General features: G+C 38.2%; 1 protein-coding gene across 4 annotated transcripts in view; it reads right to left on the reverse strand.

Annotated features, from left to right (window-relative positions):
* Positions 1-979: 979 nt before the first annotated feature.
* Positions 980-23,153, reverse strand: part of GLMN (glomulin, FKBP associated protein) — a 72,325-nt gene continuing 50,151 nt past the window's right edge. For all 4 annotated transcript variants that reach the window (XM_002751081.6, XM_078332432.1, XM_009001696.5 and 1 more), the window contains 3 exons: positions 2,756-2,867; positions 1,921-2,003; positions 980-1,212 (listed from right to left, as the gene is read on the reverse strand). In XM_002751081.6, coding sequence (XP_002751127.1) covers positions 1,096-1,212; positions 1,921-2,003; positions 2,756-2,867 — 312 coding nt within the window. In that variant the 3' untranslated portion in view covers positions 980-1,095. The remainder of the gene's footprint in view (positions 1,213-1,920; positions 2,004-2,755; positions 2,868-23,153) is intronic.

Consider the following 23,153-nt stretch of genomic DNA (forward strand, 5'->3'; position numbering starts at 1 on the left):
TTAATTTTCTGTCTTGTTAATCTAATATTGGCAGTGGGGTGTTATAGTCTCCCACTATTGCTGTGTGGGAGTCTAAGTCTCTTTGTATGTCATTAAGAACTTGCTTTATGTATTTCGGTGCTCCTGTATTGGGTGCATATGTATTTATGTTAGCTCTTGTTGCATAGATCCCTTTACCATCATATAATGCCCTTGTATCTTTTGATCTTTGTTGGTTTAAAGTCTATTTTATCAGAGACTAGGATTACAAACCGCCCCCCCCACACACTTTTTTTTTTTTTTTGCCCTCCATTGGCTTGGTAAATCTTCCTCCATCCCTTTAATTTGAGCCTATGTGTGTCTTAGGACATGAGATGGGTCTCCTGAATACAGCACAGCAATGGGTCTTGACTATCGAATTTGCCAGTCTAACACTGTTTAGCAAAGGATTGGTATGTACATGTATCATAAACCAAGGTGTAGCTTCTTATTGAGTTGGACACATCTTAATTTCCTAATCAGCTTCTTAAAGTCATATATATATTTTTTAGGTTTCTCTATAAGGTAGCAAGTATTTCTAAAATTCATCTTTGTAAATGTTTTCCTATTATAACTTCTGCTGGAGAGGCGGTGATGGGACTCTGCTCCCAAAGACTCCACCTGAGCCAGGAAAAGAGAGAGAAGCTAAGAAGTCAACTTGACTGAATTCTAAACTTCTTTCTACTCATTTACACTTGTGTGATATCCAGGCTGACATTAAGAATTCCAATATGTTACACGGCCTATAAAGGCAGCAAAAAAGTGTATCAGTACTTTTAAGGCTCATTAAAACTGTAGTAATGAATATAGACAATTCAACTATATTTTATGAAGGTATAAAGTTAGTTTATATTGGATTTTCAAAAGTAGTATTTAGGACATATGTGGATATTATTTACCATTAAATGACTTTAAAACCAAAAAATACTATTATTCTATAATGTATCATTATAGAAATTGATAAATGAGAAAAACTGCATTTATTTTTTGAGCAGTAAATTTTTACAAAAAAAAATTTTTTAAAGGTATTAAATCATAATGGAAAATTATGTTATTTTTATTTAGGAAGTAGAACTTTCACTTTATGTCAATATTTTCTTCAGAGGTAGACTTTGTTTTCATTTCAATGAGTTCTTCCACTCGAGCTAGAACACTTTCAATCAAATCAAATGTGAAAAGAGCTGAATGTAGGACCTGCAAAGCCAAGAAAAAATGTTATTAATGCTACTTGCAAAACAAAACATAGAAAATATTACAGCTGGAAGTAGCTTAGGAATACTTAAAGCTAGGTGCAGCGATTCACACCTGTAATTCCTATGCTTTGGGAGGCCAAGGTGGGAGGATTACTAGAGGCCACGAGTTTGAGATCAGCCTTAGCAACACAGTGAGACCCTATCTCTACTAAAAATTAGCCAGGTGGCCAGGCACGGTGGCTCATGCCTGTAATCCCAGCACTTTGGGAGGCCAAGGTGGACGGATCACAAAGTCAAGAAATCGAGACCATCCTGGCCAAAATGGTAAAACCCTGTCTCTACCAAAAATACAAAAATTAGCCAGGACTAGTGGCATATGCCTGTAGTCCCAGCTACTCAGGAGGCTGAGGCAGAAGGATCACTTGAACCCAGGAGGCGGAGGTTGCAGTGAGCTGAGACTGCGCTACTGCGCTCCAGCCTGGCAACAGAGCAAGACTTGGTCTCAAAAAAAAAAAAAAAAAAAAGCCAGGCATGGTGGTGTGCACCTGTAGTCCTGGCTAATTGGGAGTCTGAAGTGGGAGAATCACTTGAGCCCAGAGAATTGAGGCTGCAGTGAGCCACAATCATGCCACTGCACTCCAGCTTGGGCAAGACAGCAAGATCCCGTCTCTAAAGAATAAAAAGGAAAGGAAAGAAAATTTCAGATCACCTTAAGCTGCATTTCAGGAGGCATATTAGGGATCTCTTCTCCACCTACAGCTATAGAACAAAGATCTTTAGATTTCTGGGCCTCTGTAAGACAAAAAAAAAAATCATGTGTTACACTTAAAAACAACTCTCAGATTTCAATAACAAATATATAAGCTATTTTCATCACTCACTAACTTAAAATGTGTCAGTTATTTTGTGTAAATTATTCAGTCCATTGTTTAACAGCTCAGGGTATATTGAGGCTGTAAGCAAATAGAATGAAATATCAAAATTCTGCAACATGTAAATTAATGCCTCTTTAGATAAATAGCATTATTTTGGCATGTATAGGATTCATGAAACTATTTTCTTCGGTATATAATCAGGATTATAGCCATTATACTAAAAGAATTTCTGGTAATGCCTATAAAAGCAATACCACAGATATATGGAAGAGATCATATGATTATTATGGAATTGTTGACTTAAATAATTCTGGATCTAAGATTCTTTTCATAATTTGTATGGATTTACTTGAGAGTGAGATGGAGAGTGGACCCAGCAATACCAAAGGAATGGTACCCAAACAGAAATAGCTGTAATACAGATTCTTAATCAGAACTTGAAGCTTTAAAATGGAATATGCTTCAATTTGGTTTCAGTCTTCAGTAACCCAATTTTAGGTAAATTAGCTTATAGATTTGCTAAGAATTTTAACTATAAATAAAACGGCTTAGCTTTTATGATCTCTAACCAAATATAAGATTTTTTAAAAGGTTTAAATTTGAATATGACAGTTCTGAAATTGGACTACTTTTTAGACCTAACTGAAAACAAAATTGCACATTACCAACCTTGGCTATTTTTAATTTCTGCTTCATAATGTGCTTTTGACATATTAAGTCCTATATGGAGTGGCTTTAAGAAATTATTTTCAATATTTCCAAGTTCTGTCCATAATCCAGTCTGTTAAGAATAAAAGAATGTATTTAGTTCAAAACTGATTGATTGCCTACTGCTACTAAATGTGTTAAAAGCTGGAAAAACAAAATGAATGAAACATGGCACTTGCTTTTCACAATGGACTTTACTATTAATATATTTATTACTAAATTTAGGTTATGTGAATACCAATTAAAAGAAAAATGTACTTGGGGCACTATGCTTATTACTGCACCATTTGGATAGCTCTTGGTTTTGAGATCTGTTAACTTGTTAAGTTTTATTTACGAGAAAATCATCTGAGGATAAATCCACAGTCAGACATCTCTTCCTCTATAAGCCATCCCCACAATGAATCTACCTTATTTATGCCTTCATCCCATGAATGACCTTTCAATTGACACCCTTGCCATGGATCTAGTTCTAGAGGATGCTTTCCTTTTCCTACACCCATTTAATTTGAATCTCCTTGGTGACCAATGTAGATGATGATTTTATCTGTTAAGGACAGCTTAGGGTTATTTTTGTCATGTATTCTAGAGGTTTTTATTCCAAGAGCATTTTCTCCTACCATACTAAAGGAGAGAAATAATGAAATCTTAGCTTTATTTTTAAAAAGAGAGAAAAGAAAATCCATTGGTACTACTAAATTTCCAGGTACTCTTTACAAAGGAAAATGTCTTAGGTAAAAAGGGAAACTTAGGGACCCAAGTATCCTTAACTAGAATAATGAACTACTTGATAACCTATTTTGTAATGAGCTTATTTTGACCCAAGTAGTATATAATGTGTTACTTGTAGCCCTCCAAATACAATCTATACATATCTATGTTGAATAATTGATAATATTAATGTCTCACCCATACCCTTTTCATTTCAGTCATCTTTTCTCATTTCTCCTATACTAATAGGAAAAACAAAATTCTACGGAGGATCTAAAACCTTAAAAAATATGCATACCTTTTCACTTGAACTTATCGGGGAAATAAAGATGTATGTTATAATGATTCTATGGCAGATGTTTAAAAAAATATCTAAGTAGTGAAACAGAATTAAAATAATTGACAACAGGAGATTGATATTAAATTGTGACACATTAACATAATGGAAAAACTATACAGCCATTAAAATACTGTTTTTCAGTACATTGATGAATGGGGAGAAAAGGTTACAAAACAGTTTGACTCTTTTAGTATGATCTCATTTTCTTTTTAAAAAAGAAAAGTACAGATATATTCGCACAGAAGCTAGGAGGAAATATAGTATATCAACAATGGTGTAATTTTAATTATTATACTTTTCCTTCTTTATCCTGATTTTTAAATAATGGATGTTTCAGCTATGTAATTTTTATGTGAAAAGTTTTCTTAACCTCTCATGGTAAATTTGGGTTATATGCAGCAGGAATTTCCTTAACCAGTATAGTCACACAGAATAACAAGCATATTACTCTTTTGTGCACTGATGTCTCTATTTCACCTCTCTCTATCCAGCCTTTTTTTCTTTTACTGATACATGACATTTTACATATTTATGGGGTACATGTGAGTATTTGTTACATGCATAAAATGTATAATAATCAAGTCAGAGTATTTAGGGTATCCATTACCTTGAGTGTTCATCATTTCTATGGGTTGGTAACATTTCATATCCTCTCTTCTAGCTACATTGAAATATACAATATATTGCTGCTAATTATAGTTACTCTGTACTATAAAGCAATACAGCTTGTCTTTTATCTAACTCTATGCTTGTGCCCATTTACCAGCTTCTCTATATTTCCCCCTCCCATGCTCACAAGCCTCTGGTATCAGTCCTTCTATGTTCTGTCTTCATGAGATCAAGTTTGTCAGCTCACACCTGTTAAGTGACAATATATGATACGGTCTTTCTGGGCCTGGCATATTTCAACATAATGACATATAGGTCCATCTATTTTGGTGTAAATAACAGGCTTTCATTCCTTTTTAACATCCAGCCTTTTCTTTACCATTCTTTATTTCTTACCCCCCAACTTTTTTTATTTTTTACTTTTTCCTTTGCATTCACCTCTGGCTTTATAGGCAGAACCCACTACAACTGATGGCTTTCAGGAGTAGGTTATGGATGAATCTCTTTTACCCACTAAAATACATTCAAACAAAGAGTACAGAGAAAACACCTAGCTTTAACAAAAGATTTTATCATATTTACTTAAAAAAAATATAAAGTACTAGAGATGGCTGAAATCCACTTTATTCAAGAGGCAGCCATTATCTAAAACTGCAATGTTTTGCATTCCTAATGTATCACATAAACAATATAATTTTTCGAAGATAGCCGATTAGGAGCAGCTCAGGATTGCAGCTCCCAGTGAACGCATGATGGGTGAGTGGACGCCACATTTCCAGACGGATTTTTATTACCCACAAACCAGGAGATTCCCAGGCGGAGGAGCCCCATCGGTCACCAGCGCGGCGTGGCTATTTTGCCAGCACCCCAGTGTGGGGGTTCTCCGTACAAAATACATGGGTCTGGGTGCCATTTTAGCTGGCAATTGGAGCTCTGGTAAGGCAGATGATTAAATAGGGGACTGAAACAGGGAGACAGGCCAGGAGATTCCCAGGCAAAAAAGCACCAAGAATCTCAGCGCCGCTGTTTCAGCCAGCACAGTGGGTCACCGCACAGGAACTCACACAGATCTGGGCACCTTTTCAACAGGCGACTGGAAACCTGGGAGACAGTCGACCTTTCAAGTAAAAAAAAAAAAAAAGGCTCTGAGGCAGGGAGCTAGGTGATCAGGCTTGGCTGGTCCCATCCCCACAAAAAAATAGCAATCAGAAATGCTCTGGATTGAGTTTCAGAGCAAGCACAGCTGAACCCAGGATGGTGCAGCTCTGTGGGAGAGGGGCGTCCACCATTACCGAGGCAGTCCACCACTACGGAGGTAGTCTGCCATTGCTGAGGCACCCTGCCATTGCCGAGACAGCTCGCCATTAAAAAGAGTCCGCCATTATAAAGGTGGGCCACCATTATGGAGGCAGTTCTAACTACACCCGTATAAACAGGACTGCAGCAAAGTTCACGTGGCAGCTGGGCGGAGCCCACACTACCTCAGTAAAGCCTCTGCAGGCAGACAGTAACTATGCTGCCTCCTCGCAGGGCAGGGCAGCCCTGAAAAAATGCAGCAGCACAACAGAAACTCATAAATAAAGCTCTCACTCCCCAGGACACAGCACCTGGTAAAAAAAAAAAAAGGGGGGGGTGGTTTATGAGTTCTGCTGCAGCAAAATTAAATGTACCTGCCCAGCAGCTCTGAATGAACAACGAGCTCACAGCTCAGCACTTGAGCTCCTATTAAAGGACAGACTGTCTCCTCAAGCAGCTCCCTGACACCCATATATGCAAAGAGTCACCTCAGAAAGGAGAGCTCAGACTGACATCTGGCGGGTATCCTTCTGGAACAAAGACAGCAGAAGAAGAAACTGGCAGCAACCCTTACTGTTCTGCAGCCGCTGCAGGTGATCCCCAGTCAAGCAGGGCCTGGAATGGACCTCAGCAGTCCTAGAGCAGAAGGGCCCGACTGTTAGAAGGAAAACTAAGAAACAACAGAAATAACTTCATAATCAACAAACTGGATGTCCACTCAGAGACCCAATCTGAAAGTCAATAACTGCAGAGACGACAAGTAGATAAATCCACAAATATGGGAAGAAACTAGTGCAAAAAGGATGAAGACAACCAAAACCAGAATGCTTCTCCTCCGACAAGGGATCACAACTCCTAACCAGCAAGGGAACAAGGCTGGATGGGGTATGAGTGTGATGAAGTGACAGAATCAGGCTTCAGAAGGTGGGCAATTAGAAACTTCTCGGAGCTAAAAGAACATGTACTAACCCAATGCGAAGAAACTAAGAACCTTGAAAAAAGATTTGACAAAATACTAACAAGAATAGACAACTTAGAGAGGAATATAAGTGAATTGATAGAGCCGAAAAACACAACATAAGAACTTCGTGAACCATACACAAGTTTCAACAGCTGAATTGACCAAGCAGAAGAAAGGATATCAGAGGTTGAAGATCAACTCAATGAAATAAAACAAGAAGGCAAGATTAGAGAAAAAAGGGTAAAAAGGAATGAACAAAGTCTCCAAGAAATATGTGACTATGTGAAAAGACCGAATCTACGTTTGATAGGTGTACCTGAATGTGATGAAGAGAATGAATCCAAGCTGGAAAACACTCTTCAGGATATTATCCAGGAAAACTTCCCTAACCTGTCAAGGCAGGCCAATATTCAAGTCCAGGAAATACAGAGAACACCACAAAGATATTCCTCAAGAAGAGCAACCCCAAGGCACATAATTGTCAGACTCACCAGCGTTGAAATGAAGGAAAAAATGCTAAGGGCAGCGAGAGAGAAAGGTCAGGTTACCCACAAAGGGAAGTCCATCAGACTCACAGCAGATCTCTCAGCAGAAACCCTACAAGCCAGAAGAGAGTGGAGGCCAGTATTCAACATCCTTAAAAGAAAAGAACTTTCAACCCAGAATTCCATATCCAGCCAAACTGAGCTTCATAAATGAAGGAAAAAATAAAATCCTTTGTGAACAAGCAAGTCCTCAGAGATTTCATCACCACCAGGCCTGCTTTACAAGAGCTCCTGAAAGAGGCACTAAACAGAGAAAGGAACAACCAGTACCAGCCACTCGAAAAACATACCAAATAGTAAAGAGCATCAACACAATGAAGAAAGTACATCAACTAACGGGCAAAACAGCCAGCTAACATCAAAATGGCAGTATCAAATTCACACATAACAATATTAACCCTAAATGTAACTGGACTAAATGCCCCAATCAAAAAACACAGACAGGCAAATTGGATAAAAAGCCAAAACCATCGGTGCGCTGTATCCAGGAAACCCATCTCACATGCAAGGATAAACAAAGGCTCAAAGGGATGGAGGAAGATTTACCAAACAAATGGACAGCAAAAAAAAGCAGGAGTTGCAATTCTAGTCTCTGATAAAATAGACTTTAAACCAACAAAGATCAAAAGAGACAAAGAAGGACATTACATAATGGTAAAAGGATCAATGCAACAAGAAGAGCTAATGATCCTAAATATATACGCACCCAATACAGGAACACCCAGATACATAAAGCAAGTTCTTAATGACTTACAAAGATTTACACTTTAACATCCCATTGTCAATATTAGACAGATCAACAAGACAGAAAATTAACAAGGATATCCAGGACTTGAACTCAGACCTGGAACAAGAAAACCTAATAAACATTTACAGAACCCTCTACCCCAAATCCAAAGAATATACATTCTTCTCAGCACCACATCGCACCTACTCTAAAATTGACCACATAATTGGAAGTAAATCACTCCTCAGAAAATGCAAAAGAACAGAAATCATAACAGTCTCTCAGACCACAGTGCAATCAAGTTAGATCTCAGAATTCAGAAACTAACTCAGAACTGCACAGCTTCATGGAAACTGAACAACTGGCACTTGAATGTTGACTTGATAAACAATGAAATGAAGGCAGAAATAAAGAAGTTCTTCAAAACCAGCGAGAATGAAGACACAACATAGCAGAATCTCTGGGATGCATTTAAAGCAGTCTCTAGAGGAAAATATATAACAATAAATGCCCACATGAGAAGCAAGGAGAGATCTAAAATTGACTCCCTATGGTCAAAATTGAAAGAGCTAAAGGAGCAAGGTAAAAAAAACTCAAAACCTAGCAGAAGACAAGAAATAACTAAGATCAGAGCAGAACTGAAGGAGATAGAGACACAAAAAATCAATAAATCCAAGAGCTGGTTTTTTGAAAAGATCAACAAAATAGACCAGTAGCCAGATTAATAAAAAAGAAGAGAGAGAATAATCAAATAAGTGCAAAAAAAAAATGATAAAGGGGATATCACCACAGATTCTACAGAAATTCAAACCATCATCAGAAATTATTACAAACAACTCTAGGCAAATAACCTAGTAAACCCGGAAGAAATGGATAAGTTCCTGGAAAATTGCATCCTCCCAAGCCTAAACCAGGAAGAAGTCAAAACCCTGAATAAACCAATAACAAGGTCTGAAGTTGAGGCAGCAATTAAGAGCCTACCACCCAAAAAAAGCCCAGGTCCAGATGGGTTCACAGCTGAATTGTACCAGACATACAAAGAGGAGCTGGTACCATTCCTTCTGAAACTATTCCAAACAATACAAAAAGAGGGAATCCTTCCCAAATCATTTTATGAGACCAACATCATCCTGATACCAAAACCCGGCAGAGACTCAACAAGAAAAGAAAACTTCAGGCCAGTATCCATGATGAACATAGATGCAAAAATCTTCAATAAAATACAGGCAAACCCACTGCAACAGCACATCAAAAAGCTTATCCACCATGATCAAGTAGGATTCATCCCGGGGATGCAAGGCTGGTTCAACATACACAAGTCTATAAACATAATTCACCACATAAACAGAACCAAAGACAAAAACCACATGATTATCCCAATTGATTCAGAAAAGGCCTTTGACAAAATTCAACAGCCCTTTATGCTAAAATCCCTCAATAAACTAGGTATTGAAAGAACGTATCTCAAAAGAATAAAAACTATTTACAACAAACCAAGAGCCAATATCATACTGAATGGGCAAAAACTGGAAGCATTCCCTTTGAAATCTGGCACTAGAAGAGTATGCCCTCTCTCACCACTCCTATTCAGTATAGTATTGGAAGTTCTAGCCAGAGCAATCAGGCAAGAAAAAGAAATAAAGGGTATTCAAATAGAAAATGAGGAAGTCAAATTGTCTCTATTTGCAGACAACAGGATTTTATACCTAGAGGACCCCATCATCTCAGCCCAAAATCTCCTGAAACTGATAAGCAACTTCAGCAAGTCTCAGGATACAAAATCAATGCACAAAAATCACAAGGATTCCTATACACCAATAACAGACTTAAAGAGAGCCAAATCAAGAACGAACTGCCATTCACAATTGCTACAAAGAGAATAAAATACCCAGGAATACAACGAACGAGGAACATAAAGGACCTCTTCAAGGAGAACTAGAAACCACTGCCCAAGGAAGTAAGAGAGGACACAAACAGATGGAGAAACATTCCATGTTCATGGTTAGGAAGAATCAATATCGTGAAAATGGTCATACTGCCCAAAGTAATTTACAGATTGAATGCTATCCCCATCAAGCTACCAATGACCTTCTTCACAAAACTGGAAAAACCCACCTTAAACTTCATATGGAACCAAAAGAGAACCCGCATAGCCAAGTCAATTCTAAGCAAAAAGAACAAACCGGGAGGCATCACACTACTGGACTTGAAACTATACTACAAGCCTACAGTAATCAAAACAGCATGGTACTGGTATCAAAACAGAGACATAGACCAACACATCTACAACCATCTGACCTTTGAGAAACCTGACAAAAACAAGCAATGGGGAAAAGATTCCCTGTTTAATAAACAGTGTTGGGAAAACTGACTATCCATGTGCAGAAAGCAGAAGCTGGACCCCTTCCTGACACCTTACACTAAAATTAACTCCAGATGGATTAAAGACTTAAACATAAGACCTAACACTATAAAAACCCTAGAAGAAAATCTAGGCAAGACCATTCAGGACATAGGAGTAGGCAAGGACTTCATGACCAAAACACCAAAAGCATTGGCAACAAAAGCCAAAATAGACAAATGGGACCTAATCAAACTCCATGACTTCTGCACAGCAAAATAATCAGTCATTAGAGTGAACCGGCAACCAACAGAATGGGAAAAATTTTTGCAGTCTACCCATCTGAGAAAGGGCTGATATCTAGCATCTACAAAGAACTAAAACAGATTTACAAGAAAAAAACAGATAAGCCCATTCAAAAGTGGGCGAAGGATATGAACAGACACTTTACAAAAGAAGACATACATGAGGCCAACAAACATGAAAAAATGCTCATCATCACTGGTCATTGGAGAAATGCAAATCAAAACTACATTGAGATACCATCTCATGCCAGTTAGAATGGTGATCATTAAAAAATCTGGAGACAACAGGTGCTGGAGAGGATGTGGAGAAATAGGAACACTTTTACACTGTTGGTGGGAGTGTAAATCAGTTCAACCATTGTGGAAAACAGTGTGGCGATTCCTCAAGGACCTAGAAACAGAAATTCCATTTGACCCAGCAATCCCATTACTGGGTATGTATCCAAAGGATTATAAATCATTCTACTATAAAAACACATGCACACGAATGTTCACTGCAGCACTGTTTACAATAGCAAAGACCTGGAACCAACCCAAATGCCCATCAATGATAGACTTGTCAGGGAAAATGTGGCACATATACACCATGGAGTATTATGCAGCAATCAAAAACGATGAAGTCATGTCCTTTATAGGGACATGGATGAACCTGGAAACCATCATTTTCAGCAAACTGACACAGAAACAAAATCAAACTGAGCATGTTCTCAGTCATAGGCGGGTGTTGAACAATGAGAACACATGGACACGGCGGGGGGAGCATCACACACTGGGGTCTGTCAAGGGGAAATAGGGGAGAGACAGCAGGGGTGGGGAGTTGGGGAGAAATAGCATGGGGAGAAATGCCAGATATAGGTGATGGGGAGGAAGGCAGCAAATCACACTGCCGTGTGTGTACTTATGCAACAATCTTGCATGTTCTTCACATGCACCCCAAAACCTAAAATGCAATAAAAAATATAATTTTTCATAATTTAAAGCACATAAATGGTATCATACTATATATAACCTTCTTCAGCCTCCTTTTTATCAATCTTATGTGGAATTTATCCTCCTAGTAAGTTTTTAGTACTTCAAAAGAATGCAGCATTTACATTGCTGTAAGTTTTCCTATTTACACACGTTTCCTTGGATACTGTTTTTCAAATTATTTTTGTCATGACTCTCAGTAAAAACTACATTTTACATCAGAACTCAACACACATTTATACAGTTGAAATAAAAGTCGTCCCTCAAATCCTTTCCACATAACACATTTAATCTTATTAATACTTAAATAAAATGTAGAAAAATGGAGAATAAGCAATTCAAAAATAAACATTAGAAAGAATTTTTATATAATAAATGAGTGTGCTTTCTATTCATGAGATAATTCCAGTCTAATTTACTATTGAGCCTAGTCCTTTACTTTTTGTTATTTTTTGAAGTCAGGTTTATTGAGGTTTTGTTTACATACAGTAAAATATAACCTAGCTATACAGTTCTGAGTTTTGACAGATATATAATGATATAAAGTCATGCAACCACTGCCACCGTGAAGATATTACCATGACCCAGAAGCTTCTTTGTGTCCCTTTGCAGTCACTTTCCTCCCACCTCCAGCAACCAGCAATCTGATTTTTGTTCATGTAATTTTTGCCTTTTCCAGAATGCTATATGTGGAATTAAAACCCTTTGTGGTAGAAACTGACAAAATTGTAAAATTTGTATGGAAAAGGATTTTAAAATAGCCAACACAATTTTAAAGAAGAACAAAGTTGGTAGACTCACATTACTTGAGTTACTTTGTATAAAGGAATAAAACAACAATTTCTTCCTACAAAGGAATCAAGACAGTGTAGTATTGGTAAAAGAAAAGATATAGGTCAATGTAACAGAGTCCAAAAATAGATCCATACTTATGATTATTGACAAAGTTGCCAAGATAATTCAGTAAATTAAAGATAACCTTTTCTACAAATAGTATTGAGGTCAAATAACACTCTCAACCCATATCTCACATCACATAAAGAGTTTACTTGAGGGAGAAGTGACAAGATGTCCGAACAGAGACAACTCCAGTGTACAACACGCAGTGAGAAGAGACAGAAAGCGAGAGATCTCCTAGCTCCAACCGAGGTACCAGGCTCATTTCAACAGGTCTGGTTGGACAGTGAGCAAAGCCCAGGCAGGGCAGACTGAGGCAGAGAGGGGTGCTGCTTCACCCAGAACGTGCATCTGACCAAATCGGGGGCTCCCCTCCGGCACCCTGGTCCAGATATGGTGCTTCCCCCAAAGCCTCAGCAATCCACAGAACAGAGGATCTTCACCAGTCAAGCACCAGCAATTACAAGTGCAGAGTTGAATAATAATCCAGGCCAGTGCCGTGGATTGTTGCACAGATTTAAGCAAACACATAAGCCTGCCAGGAAAGCCTGTGGACTGAGCTATCATCCCCTCCCCAACAACTCAAGAGAGGGAGATGAAAGCCAGGAGACAGATGGTGCAGCTGGGTGGGTCCCTCCCCTCCCCCACAAACCATGGCAGGCTGAAGCACTAACACTAGTGGGTTTTGCAGCCAGTGCCTCAGTCTGAGCTGAACCCTGAATGATCTAGCTCCATGGAGGAAAGGGGCAACCTGCCATTAAAGAGGTGGGCCTAGTCTTCATGTTTTAACAGAAAACACAGGACGCCTACATAGAATGATGGTGTCCTTGACAACCCAGCAGAACCTCCAGGTCAGCAGAAGGAGGGGCACCCACCAGACGCAGGCCTAACTTCCCAGTGCAAACAAAGAGACACAGGAAGCCTACATAGCAACCTGAAGAGTCCCTGGAAACCCAGCAGCACCTAGACAGGCAGACAAGTGATCTCATGAAGCAGCTCCCCGAGATCAAAGCTAGATAAATTCACGAAGATGGGTAGAAACCAGCACAAAAAGGATGAAACCATCAAAGACCAGAACACCTCTTTTCCGTCAAGGGATTAAAACTCCTCACCAGCATGGGAACAAAACACAAGGAGAATGAGCTTGACAAATTGACAGAAACAGGCTTCAGAAGGTGGGTAATAACAAACTTCTCTGAGCTAAAGGAACACCTAAAGGAATTCAATGCAAAGAAACTAAAAATGTTGAAAAAAAGACGAAATGCTAACTAGAATAACCAGCTTGGAGAAGAACATAAATGACTTGATGGAGCTGAAAAACAGCATGAGAACTAAGCAAAGCAAACAGAAGTTTCAATAGCCAAATCGATCAAGCAGAAGAAAGGGTATCAGAGATTGAAAATCAACTCAATGAAATAAAAAGAAAAGGCAAGACAAGAGAAAAAAGCGTGAAAAGAAATGAACAAAGCCTCCAAGAAATATGGGATTGTGTGAAAAGACCTAATCTCCACTTCATCAGTGTACCTGAATGTGACAGGGAGAATGAATCCAAGCTGGAAAACACTCTCCAGGATATTATCCAGGAGAATTTCCCCAGACTAGAAAAGCAGGCCAACATTCAAATCCAAGAAATACACAGAACTCCACAGAAATATTCCTCAAGAAGAGCAACCCCAAGGGACATACTCGTCAGATTCACCAGGGTTGAAATGAAGGAAAAAACGCTAAGGGCAGCCAGAGAGAAAGGTCGGGTCACCCACAAAGGGAAGCCCATCAGACTCACAGCAGATCTCTCAGCAGAAACCCTACAAGCCAGAAGAGAATGGGGGCCAATATTTAACATCCTTAAAGAAAAGAACTTTCAACCCAGAATCTCATATCCCACCAAACTAAGCTTCATAAGTGAAGGAGAAATAAAATTCTTTATGGACAACAATTACTGAGAGATCTGTCACCACCAGAGCTGCCTTACAAGAGCTCCTGAAAGAAACACTAAACACGGAAAGGAACAAGTACCAGCCACTGAAAAAGCATACCAAATGGTCAAGACCAATAACTCAAGGAAGAAACTGAGTCAACTAACGGGCAAAAAACCAGCCAGTAACAAAATGGAGGGATCAGATTCACACATTAACAATATTAACGTTGAAAGTAAATGGCCTAAATGCCCCAATCAAAAGATACAGACTGGCAAACTGGATAAGAAAACAAGACCCACCAGTGTGCTGAATTCAGGAAACCCATCTCACACGCACTCATAGAGTCAAAGGGATGGAAGAAGATTTACCAACCAAATGGAGAACAAAAAAAGCAGGGGTTGCAATCCTAGTCTCTGATAAAGCGGACTTCAAACCAACAAAGATCAAAAGAGACAAAGAAGGGCATTACATAATAGTAAAAGGATCAATCCAACAAGAATAACTAACTATCCTAAATATATATGCACCCAACACAGGAGCACCCAGATATATAAAGTAAGTTCTTAACGTCCTAAAAGGAGATTTCGACTCCCACACAATAATAGTGGGAGGCTTCAACACTCCACTGTTAATATTAGACAGATCAACAAGACAGAAAATTGACAAGGACATCCAGGACTTGAACGCAGAGGTGGACCAAGCAGACCTAATAGACATCTACAGAACACTCCACCCAAAATCCACAGAATATACATTCTTCTTAGCACACGTTGCACTTACTTTAAAATTGACCACATAATTGCAAGCAAATCACTCCAGAGCAAATGAAAAAGAATGAAAATCATAACGAACAGCCTATCAGACCACAGTGCAATCAAATTAGAGCTCAGGATTAAGAAACTCACTCAAATCCGCACAACTATTTGGAAACCGAACAACTTGCTTCTGAGTGTCGACTGGATAAACAATAAAATGAAAGCAGAAAAGAAGATCTTCAAAACCAACAGGAAAGAAGACACAATGTACCAGAATCTTCTGGGACACATTTAAAGCAGTGTCTAGAGGGAAATTTATAGCAATAAATGTCCACATGAGAAAGAAGGAAAGATCTAAAATCAACACCCTATTGTCAAAATTGAAAGAGCTAGAGGAGCAAGATCAAAAAAACTCAAAAGCTAGCAGAAGACAAGAAATAACTAAGATCAGAGCAGAACTGAAGGAGACAGACACAAAAAAACCCTTCAAAAAAAAATCAATAAATCCAGGAGCTGGTTTTTTTGAAAAGATCAACAAAATAGACCACTAGCCAGACTAATAAAGAAAAGAAAGAAGAATCAAATAGATGCAATAGAAATTGATAAAGGGGATATCATTAACGATTCCACAGAAATATAAACTACCATCAGAGATTACTACAAACAACTCTATGTATACAAACCAGTAAATCTGGAGGAAATGGATGCCTTCCTGGATATTTGCACTTTCCCAAGACTAAACCAGGAAGAATTTGAAACCCTGAATAGACCAATAACAAGGGTGAAAGTTGAGGCAGCAATCAATAGCCTACCAACCAAAAAAAGTCCAGGTCCAGATGGATTTACAGCTGAATTCTACGACATACAAAGAGGAGCTGGTTCCATTCCTTCTGAAACTATTCCAAATAATACAAAAAGAGGGAATCTTCCCTAACTCATTTTATGAGAACAACATCATGTTCATACCAAAACCTTGCAGAGACTCAACTAAAAAAGAAAACTTCAGGCCAATATCCATGATGAACATCAATGTGAAAATCTTAAATAAAACAATGGCAAACCAACTGCAACAGCACATCAAAAAGCTTATCCGCCATGATCAAGTAGGATTCATCCTGGGGATGCAAGGCTGGTTCAACATATGCAAGTCCATAAACATAATCCATCACATAAACAGAACCAAAGACAAAAACCACATGATTATCTCAACAGATGCAGAGAAGGCCTTCGACAAAATTCAACAGACTTTCATGCTAAAAACTCTCAATAAACTAGGTATTGATGGACTTGATGGAACATATCACAAAATAATAAAAGCTATTTATGACAAACCCACAGCCAATATCATACTAAATGGGCAAAAGCTGGAAGTACTCCCTTTGAAATCAGGCACTAGACAAAGATGCCCTCTGTCACTATTCCTATTCAATATAGTATTGGAAGTTCTAGCCAGAGCAATCAGGCAAGAAAAAGAAATAAAGAGTATTCAAATAGGAAAAGAGGAAGTCAAATTGTCTCTATTTGCAGATGACATGATTGTATATTCAGAAGACTCCATCGTTTCAGCCCAGAATCTCCTGAAACTGATTAGCAACTTCAGCAAAGTCTCAGGATACAAAATCAATGGGCAAAAATCACAAGCATTCCTATATACCAAAAACAGAGAGCCAAATCAAGAATGAACTCCCATTCACAATTGCTACAAAGAGAATAAAATACCTAGGAATACAACTTACAAGGGATGTGAAGGACTTCTTCAAGGAGAACTACAAGCTATTGCTCAACGAAATAAGAGAGGACACAAACAGATCAATAAACATTCCATGCTGATGGTTAGGAAAGATCAATATCATGAAAATGGCCATACCGCCCAAAGTAATTTATAGATTCAACACTATCCCCATCAAGCTACCAATGACCTTCTTCACAGAACTGGAAAAAAACCACTTTAAACTTAATGTGGAACCAAAAGAGAGACCACATAGCCAAGACAATCCTAAGCAAAAAGAACAAAGCTCGAGGCATGATGGTGCCTGACTTCAAACTATACTACAAGGCTATAGTAATCAAAACAGCATGGTATTGGTACCAAAACAGAGACACAGACCAATGGAAGAGAACAGAGGCCTCGGAAGCAACACCACACATCTACAACCATCTGATCTTTGACAAACCTGTCAAAAACAAGCAATGGGGAAAGGATTCCCTATTTAATAAATGGTGTTGGGAAAACTGGCTAGCCATGTGCAGAGAGCAGAAGCTGGACCCCTTCCTGTCACCTTACACTAAAATTAACTCCAGATGGATAAAATATTTAAACATAAGACCTAACACCATAAAAACCCTAGAAGAAAACCTAGGCAAAACCATCCAGGACATAGGCATAGGCAAGGACTTCATGACTGAAACACCGAAAGCAATGGCAACAAAAGCCAAGATAGACAAATGGGATCTAATTAAACTTAAGAGTTTCTGTAGAGCAAAAGAAACAACGATTAGCATGAACAGGCAACCAACAGAATGGGGAAAAAAATTTTGCAATCTACCCATCTGACAAAGGGCTAATATCCAGAATCTACAAAGAACTAAAACAGATAAACAAGAAAAAAACAAACCCATTCAAAAGTGGGTAAAGGATATGAACAGACACTTTTCAAAAGACATATATGAGGCCAACAAACATAAGAAAAAAAAATGCTTATCATCACTGGTCATCAGAGAAATGCAAATCAAAACCACATTGAGATACCATCTCATGCCAGTTAGAATGAAAATCATTAAAAAATCAGGAGACAACAGATGCTGGAGAGGATGTGGAGAAATAGGAACACTTTTACACTGTTGGTGGGAGTGTAAATTAGTTCAACCATTGTGGAAGACAGTGTGGCAATTCCTCAAGGATATAGAAACAGAAATTCCATTTGACCCAGCAATCCCATTACTATAATCCTTTGGGTATATACCACCAGACCTGCCAAAGGATTATAAGTCACTATACCCAAAGGATTGTAAATCATTCTATTATAAAGACACATGCACATGTATGTTCATCACAGCACTGTGTATAATAGCAAAGATCTGGAACCAACCCAAATGACAGACTGGGCAAAGAAAATGTGGCACATATACACCATGGACTATGCAGCCATAAAAAATGATGAGTTCATGTCCTTTGTAGGGACTTGGATGAATCTGGAAACCATCATTCTCAGCAAAGTGACAGAACAGAAAACCAAACACCACATGTTCTCACTCATAGGCAAGTGTTGAACAATGAGACCATGTGGATACAGGGAGAGGAGCATCACATACTGGGGTCAGTTTGCGGGGGGCTAGAAGAGGGACAGTGGGGGGTGGGGAGGGATAACATGGGAAGAAATGCCAGTATAGATGAAGGGGGAATGGAGGCAGCAAAATACCTTGTTATGTATGTTCCTATCCAATAACCCTGCATGATCTGCACATGTACCCAGAACCTAAAGTACAATTAAAAAGTAGAAAAAAAGTTTTCTTGAAATGAATCATTGACCTAACTGTAAAACTGAAAACTATACAATTTGTACAAGAAAATCTAGGCGATTATCTTTGTGATCTGATTTCTTAGAACACATAAAGCATGAATCATAAGATAATAAAATTGATAAGTTGGACTCCATAAATATTAAAATTTCTACAAAGGATTTGTATCCATGAAAAACTTTCCTTTCATAAAAGTTGTTCTAAGTTGAAAATTTTTTCTTTCGCCCTTTCAGTTTTACTTAGCAATGGAAATTCTTTTAAATCTGATTCTAAAAATGATTTTTTTTTTAGATGGTATCTTGCTTGTTTGCCCAGGCTGGAGTGCAGTGGCATGATCTCTGCTCACTGCAACCTCTGCCTCCTGGGTTGAAGCAATTCTCTTGCCTCAGCCTCCCAAGTAGCCTGGCCCACTGGCTTATGGCAATGATCAAGCAGATCTGCAAGTTATTATGTCACTGCTGGACCAAGCCACCCAATTGCATCAATTTTTCCACCAAAATTGGAGAAACTTAACAATTTCAACCTATCTAAAAACTAGCCAAACAAATCATTCTTCAGTGTCCAGATTGTGAGCTCACTCACTAGCACATCCCCTCCTTCTAGAGGTGTTAACCCTAGAGGACCAGAATCTAATCAGTTATGGCAAACAGATGTTACACACATCACTGAATTTTGAAAACTAAGGTATGTCCATGTATCTATTGATACCAACACTCATCTAATTACTGCATATGCTCTTCCTGGAGAGTCCATTCAATATGTCATTAAACATCTTCTTTTAACTTTTGTGTTTATGGGGCAGCACACACACACACACACACACACACACACACAGACAAGCCATAATGGTCTGGCTTATGCCAGCTCAAAATTTCAACCATTTTGTCACATATGGAACATCCAACATTCCACAGGCATCCCATATAACCTCCAAGGACAGGCCACAGTAGAACATACCCATTCCACCCTTAAAAATATGCTCAGACAACAAAAATGGGAATATGAGTAAAGACCCTGGAACACTACTAGCACAAGCCTTATTTACTGTTAATTTCTTAAATTTAGATGATAAATTTCAATCAATCAGCTATAGAAAAGCACTTCACTAAAGTCTCTCGAAACATAAAACCTGTAGTTTTATGGAAAGATGTAAATAGTAATGAATGGTGTGGTCCAAATGATGTGCTAACATGGGGAAAAGGATATGCTTATGTTCACACCCCCTTAGGTCCTACTTGTATTCCAGCATGATGCATCAAACCATACCATGTAGTGATGTGGCTAAAACCCAACCTGGTACCAGAAATAAACCTACAGAACCCACAGCCCAGAACAATGCAGCTTCCTCGGACAACACAGGCACCAAACAGAATGCTGAAGACAACTCAGAAGGCTGAGTGAATCCTGCTCCAAACACAAACACCATTTGCTTCACATAATTTGTTCTTTTTTATGCTCTCACATTGCCTACAACCTGTACCTGCTACACTCTATTGAGCCCATTTTCTAAACCTGCTTTTTTTCCCATCTGTTACTTACGCAGACACTCCCTTCCCAGTCTCTAACAATGCGATTGCTTGGCTAGGAGGAATTAACATACCCCTGGTAGGATCCCTAAGTAATGTCATACATTGGACTGAGGTGCCAACTAACACTACAATTCACTTCTTGATTGGAAAATAATGCTACTGATTATACTCATGTTTGTCTTATGTTATTTAATAATACTAGGATGGAAAGTCGGAGCATGCCTTCTAACTTCTGTGCCTGACAAAACTGCTGCTGCACACATCTGTACTCTCTTCAATCAAAAAAAACCTGATGCAAAAAACAGAAAAGGGGAGATGTAGGAGATCAATCAGGGTGGTGGAAAAATTATAGAAAGACACAAACCTTCTTGGAAGGCCTGAAGGTTTTGCAAAAACCTTGGGAAACGGTTTATGGCTGAAGGCAGCCTAATTCTCTTACTCTGAGCCAACAGCATAGAGCACATAACAGGAGAATGTAGAGGGGTTTATCTAAATAGCTTGTTTACTCACATGGTCCTAAGACCAACCGTAGATCATCCACGCATGCAAACTGCTCTCTACTTGTGAGGCTAGCAATGTTAATTATCCTCTAATAGTATTTACTTGAGACCTTTGTCATTTAATCTGTACTAAATAAATGCAAACATCACTGGTTTTTTGGGGCTGCTGCTGACTCTGGCAGAGGTTCCCTGGCCATGCTGACTGGCAAACCTGTGTCAGTGTATGTTTTTCATCCATCGTTCGGTAAAGTATGCCAGTCAGACTCTACAATAAGAGATGTTGGTTAGCAACACAGTAAATATTATTCCTAGCCAATGTCATAACTCCTCCAGTTTTTCTCATATCATTCTTTGTACTTGGCCACAGAATTTGCTGAGGCAAATTAAGAATCTGAAAAAATTGTTGGTCTGACCCACTAAATTGATTTCATGACTCACTAATAGATTTCATTATGACCAGTAGCTTGAAGAATGATCCTGTGATGTACATTCCAAGGGGAGGAGTTGTTGAGCCAGAGAGTACTTGTATCTTTAACTTTACTAGATAATGCCATATTGCTCTCCAAAAGTAATTATACCCATCTGTTTCATTACAGTTCCACATTCTCATATACACTACCCAACTTTTTAAACATCTGCCATTCTGAAGGGTGCAAAATGGTATGTCACTGCAGTTTTAAGTTACATTTCTGCAAACTCTAGTGAGATTGGGAATCTTTTGTTGCAGTTATTGGCCATTTGGGTTTCTTCTGTAAGCTGCCTATAGATGTCCTTTGCCTATTTTTCTGATTTGTAGTCTTTTTTTTCTTGCTTTGTGGTTACTTAATTTCGGTTAATTATTAGATGAATATATTTTATATATATACTTTTTTCTCTTTGTGGCTAGTTTTTTCAGTTTGTAAATTTTTTCTTTGCTTGAATAGGTTATAAAGTCAGTAGGCTTATCAATCTTTTTTTTTTTTTTGTGGTTAGTGCTTTTATACTTAAGAAACCCTTCCCTGCCCTTAACTCAGTGAGAATTCTCCTATAATGTGTTCTAAAAATTTCTAAATTTCCTTTTCCATTTTAAGTCTTTTAATCTGTTTGGAATTTTGCTTAGTGTAGTATGTGAGATAGGTATCTACTCCTCACCCCCATATATATGACAAATTACTCAGCATCATTTATTAAACACTGCCATCTTTCCCTTCTAATTTGTGATGGCACTTCCATTTCAGAGAGGGAGTATATGCAATGATGCAGTTAAGACTGTGCGCTCTGGTGACTGCCCAAGTTCAATAACTGGATGCTCAACTAAGTAACTATGACTTTGTGTGAATTATACTTACCGTCACGATTCCTCTATTCCCTTACCTGTAAAATTAGGACAATAATACCTACCTTGTAGTAAGGTTAAATGAGTTAATACATACTTAAAGCACAGCATGGCAGATGGCTGTCAACAAGTATAAGCTACCATTAGCAGCAACATCATCATCATCATTATATATTAAATTTCTACATAATCTGCTTTTAGGCCCTATTGTATTCTATTGGCCAATCTATCCAAACCTCGGGTAATACTACACTAAATTACTGTGGATTTATAATTAATTACACTATCTAACAAGGCAAATTCTCCCTGCCAGTCACCTTGTTCCTCAAAACTCATGGTTATATTTGGCCATTAACTGCTCCACAAGAAACTTATAACCAACCCATCAAATTCCATTTTAAGAAACTTAACTGGTGCTTTGATTTGAATTACACTTAATTCACAGACTAATTTGGGAAGAACTAACAATTTAAGATATCGAGTCTTACTATTTATAAAAATGTTAAGCAGTTCTCCAATTATTTTTCTTCTTTTATATCTTTTCTATAAAGTGTTATAATTTTCTCTGTAACGTTTTACACATCTTTTGATACATGTATTCCTAGTTTCTTATATTTCTGTTGCAACTGTAAATAGTAAATTATACTTTCTAGTTTGCTAAGAATTTTTCTCATTATTATGTGTTGAATGTGTCAAATGTTTTTTTCTGTAGCTATTTACATAAACAAATACTGTCTCTACTCTCTGAATTACAATAAGCTTGCATTACTGGAATAAACCCCACTTGATCTTATGGCTTAACTTTTTTGTTGTTATTTTTAGCTTGGTAATATTAGTATCTATATTCATAAGAAAAATTAACATACAACTTTCCTCTTGCATATTATTCTTGTCTGTTTTGGTATTACAGCCTTATCTTGCTAAACAGAGCCACAGGATTAGTTATAAATACTCTTTCTACTCTTTTTTTTTTTTTTTTTGCCAATCAGTTTGAGCTTATATGGTTGCTCAGGTTAGCCTTGAACTCATGACCTCGCCTTCGCAAGCGCCACGACCTCCGGCCGGAGCCCTTTTGGACCCCTCTTTCTACTCTTTACTACATCTTATTTAAGATTTATCTG

Source organism: Callithrix jacchus, chromosome 7 (genome assembly GCF_049354715.1).
Source record: "Callithrix jacchus isolate 240 chromosome 7, calJac240_pri, whole genome shotgun sequence".
Classification (NCBI taxonomy): Eukaryota; Metazoa; Chordata; class Mammalia; order Primates; family Cebidae; genus Callithrix; species Callithrix jacchus.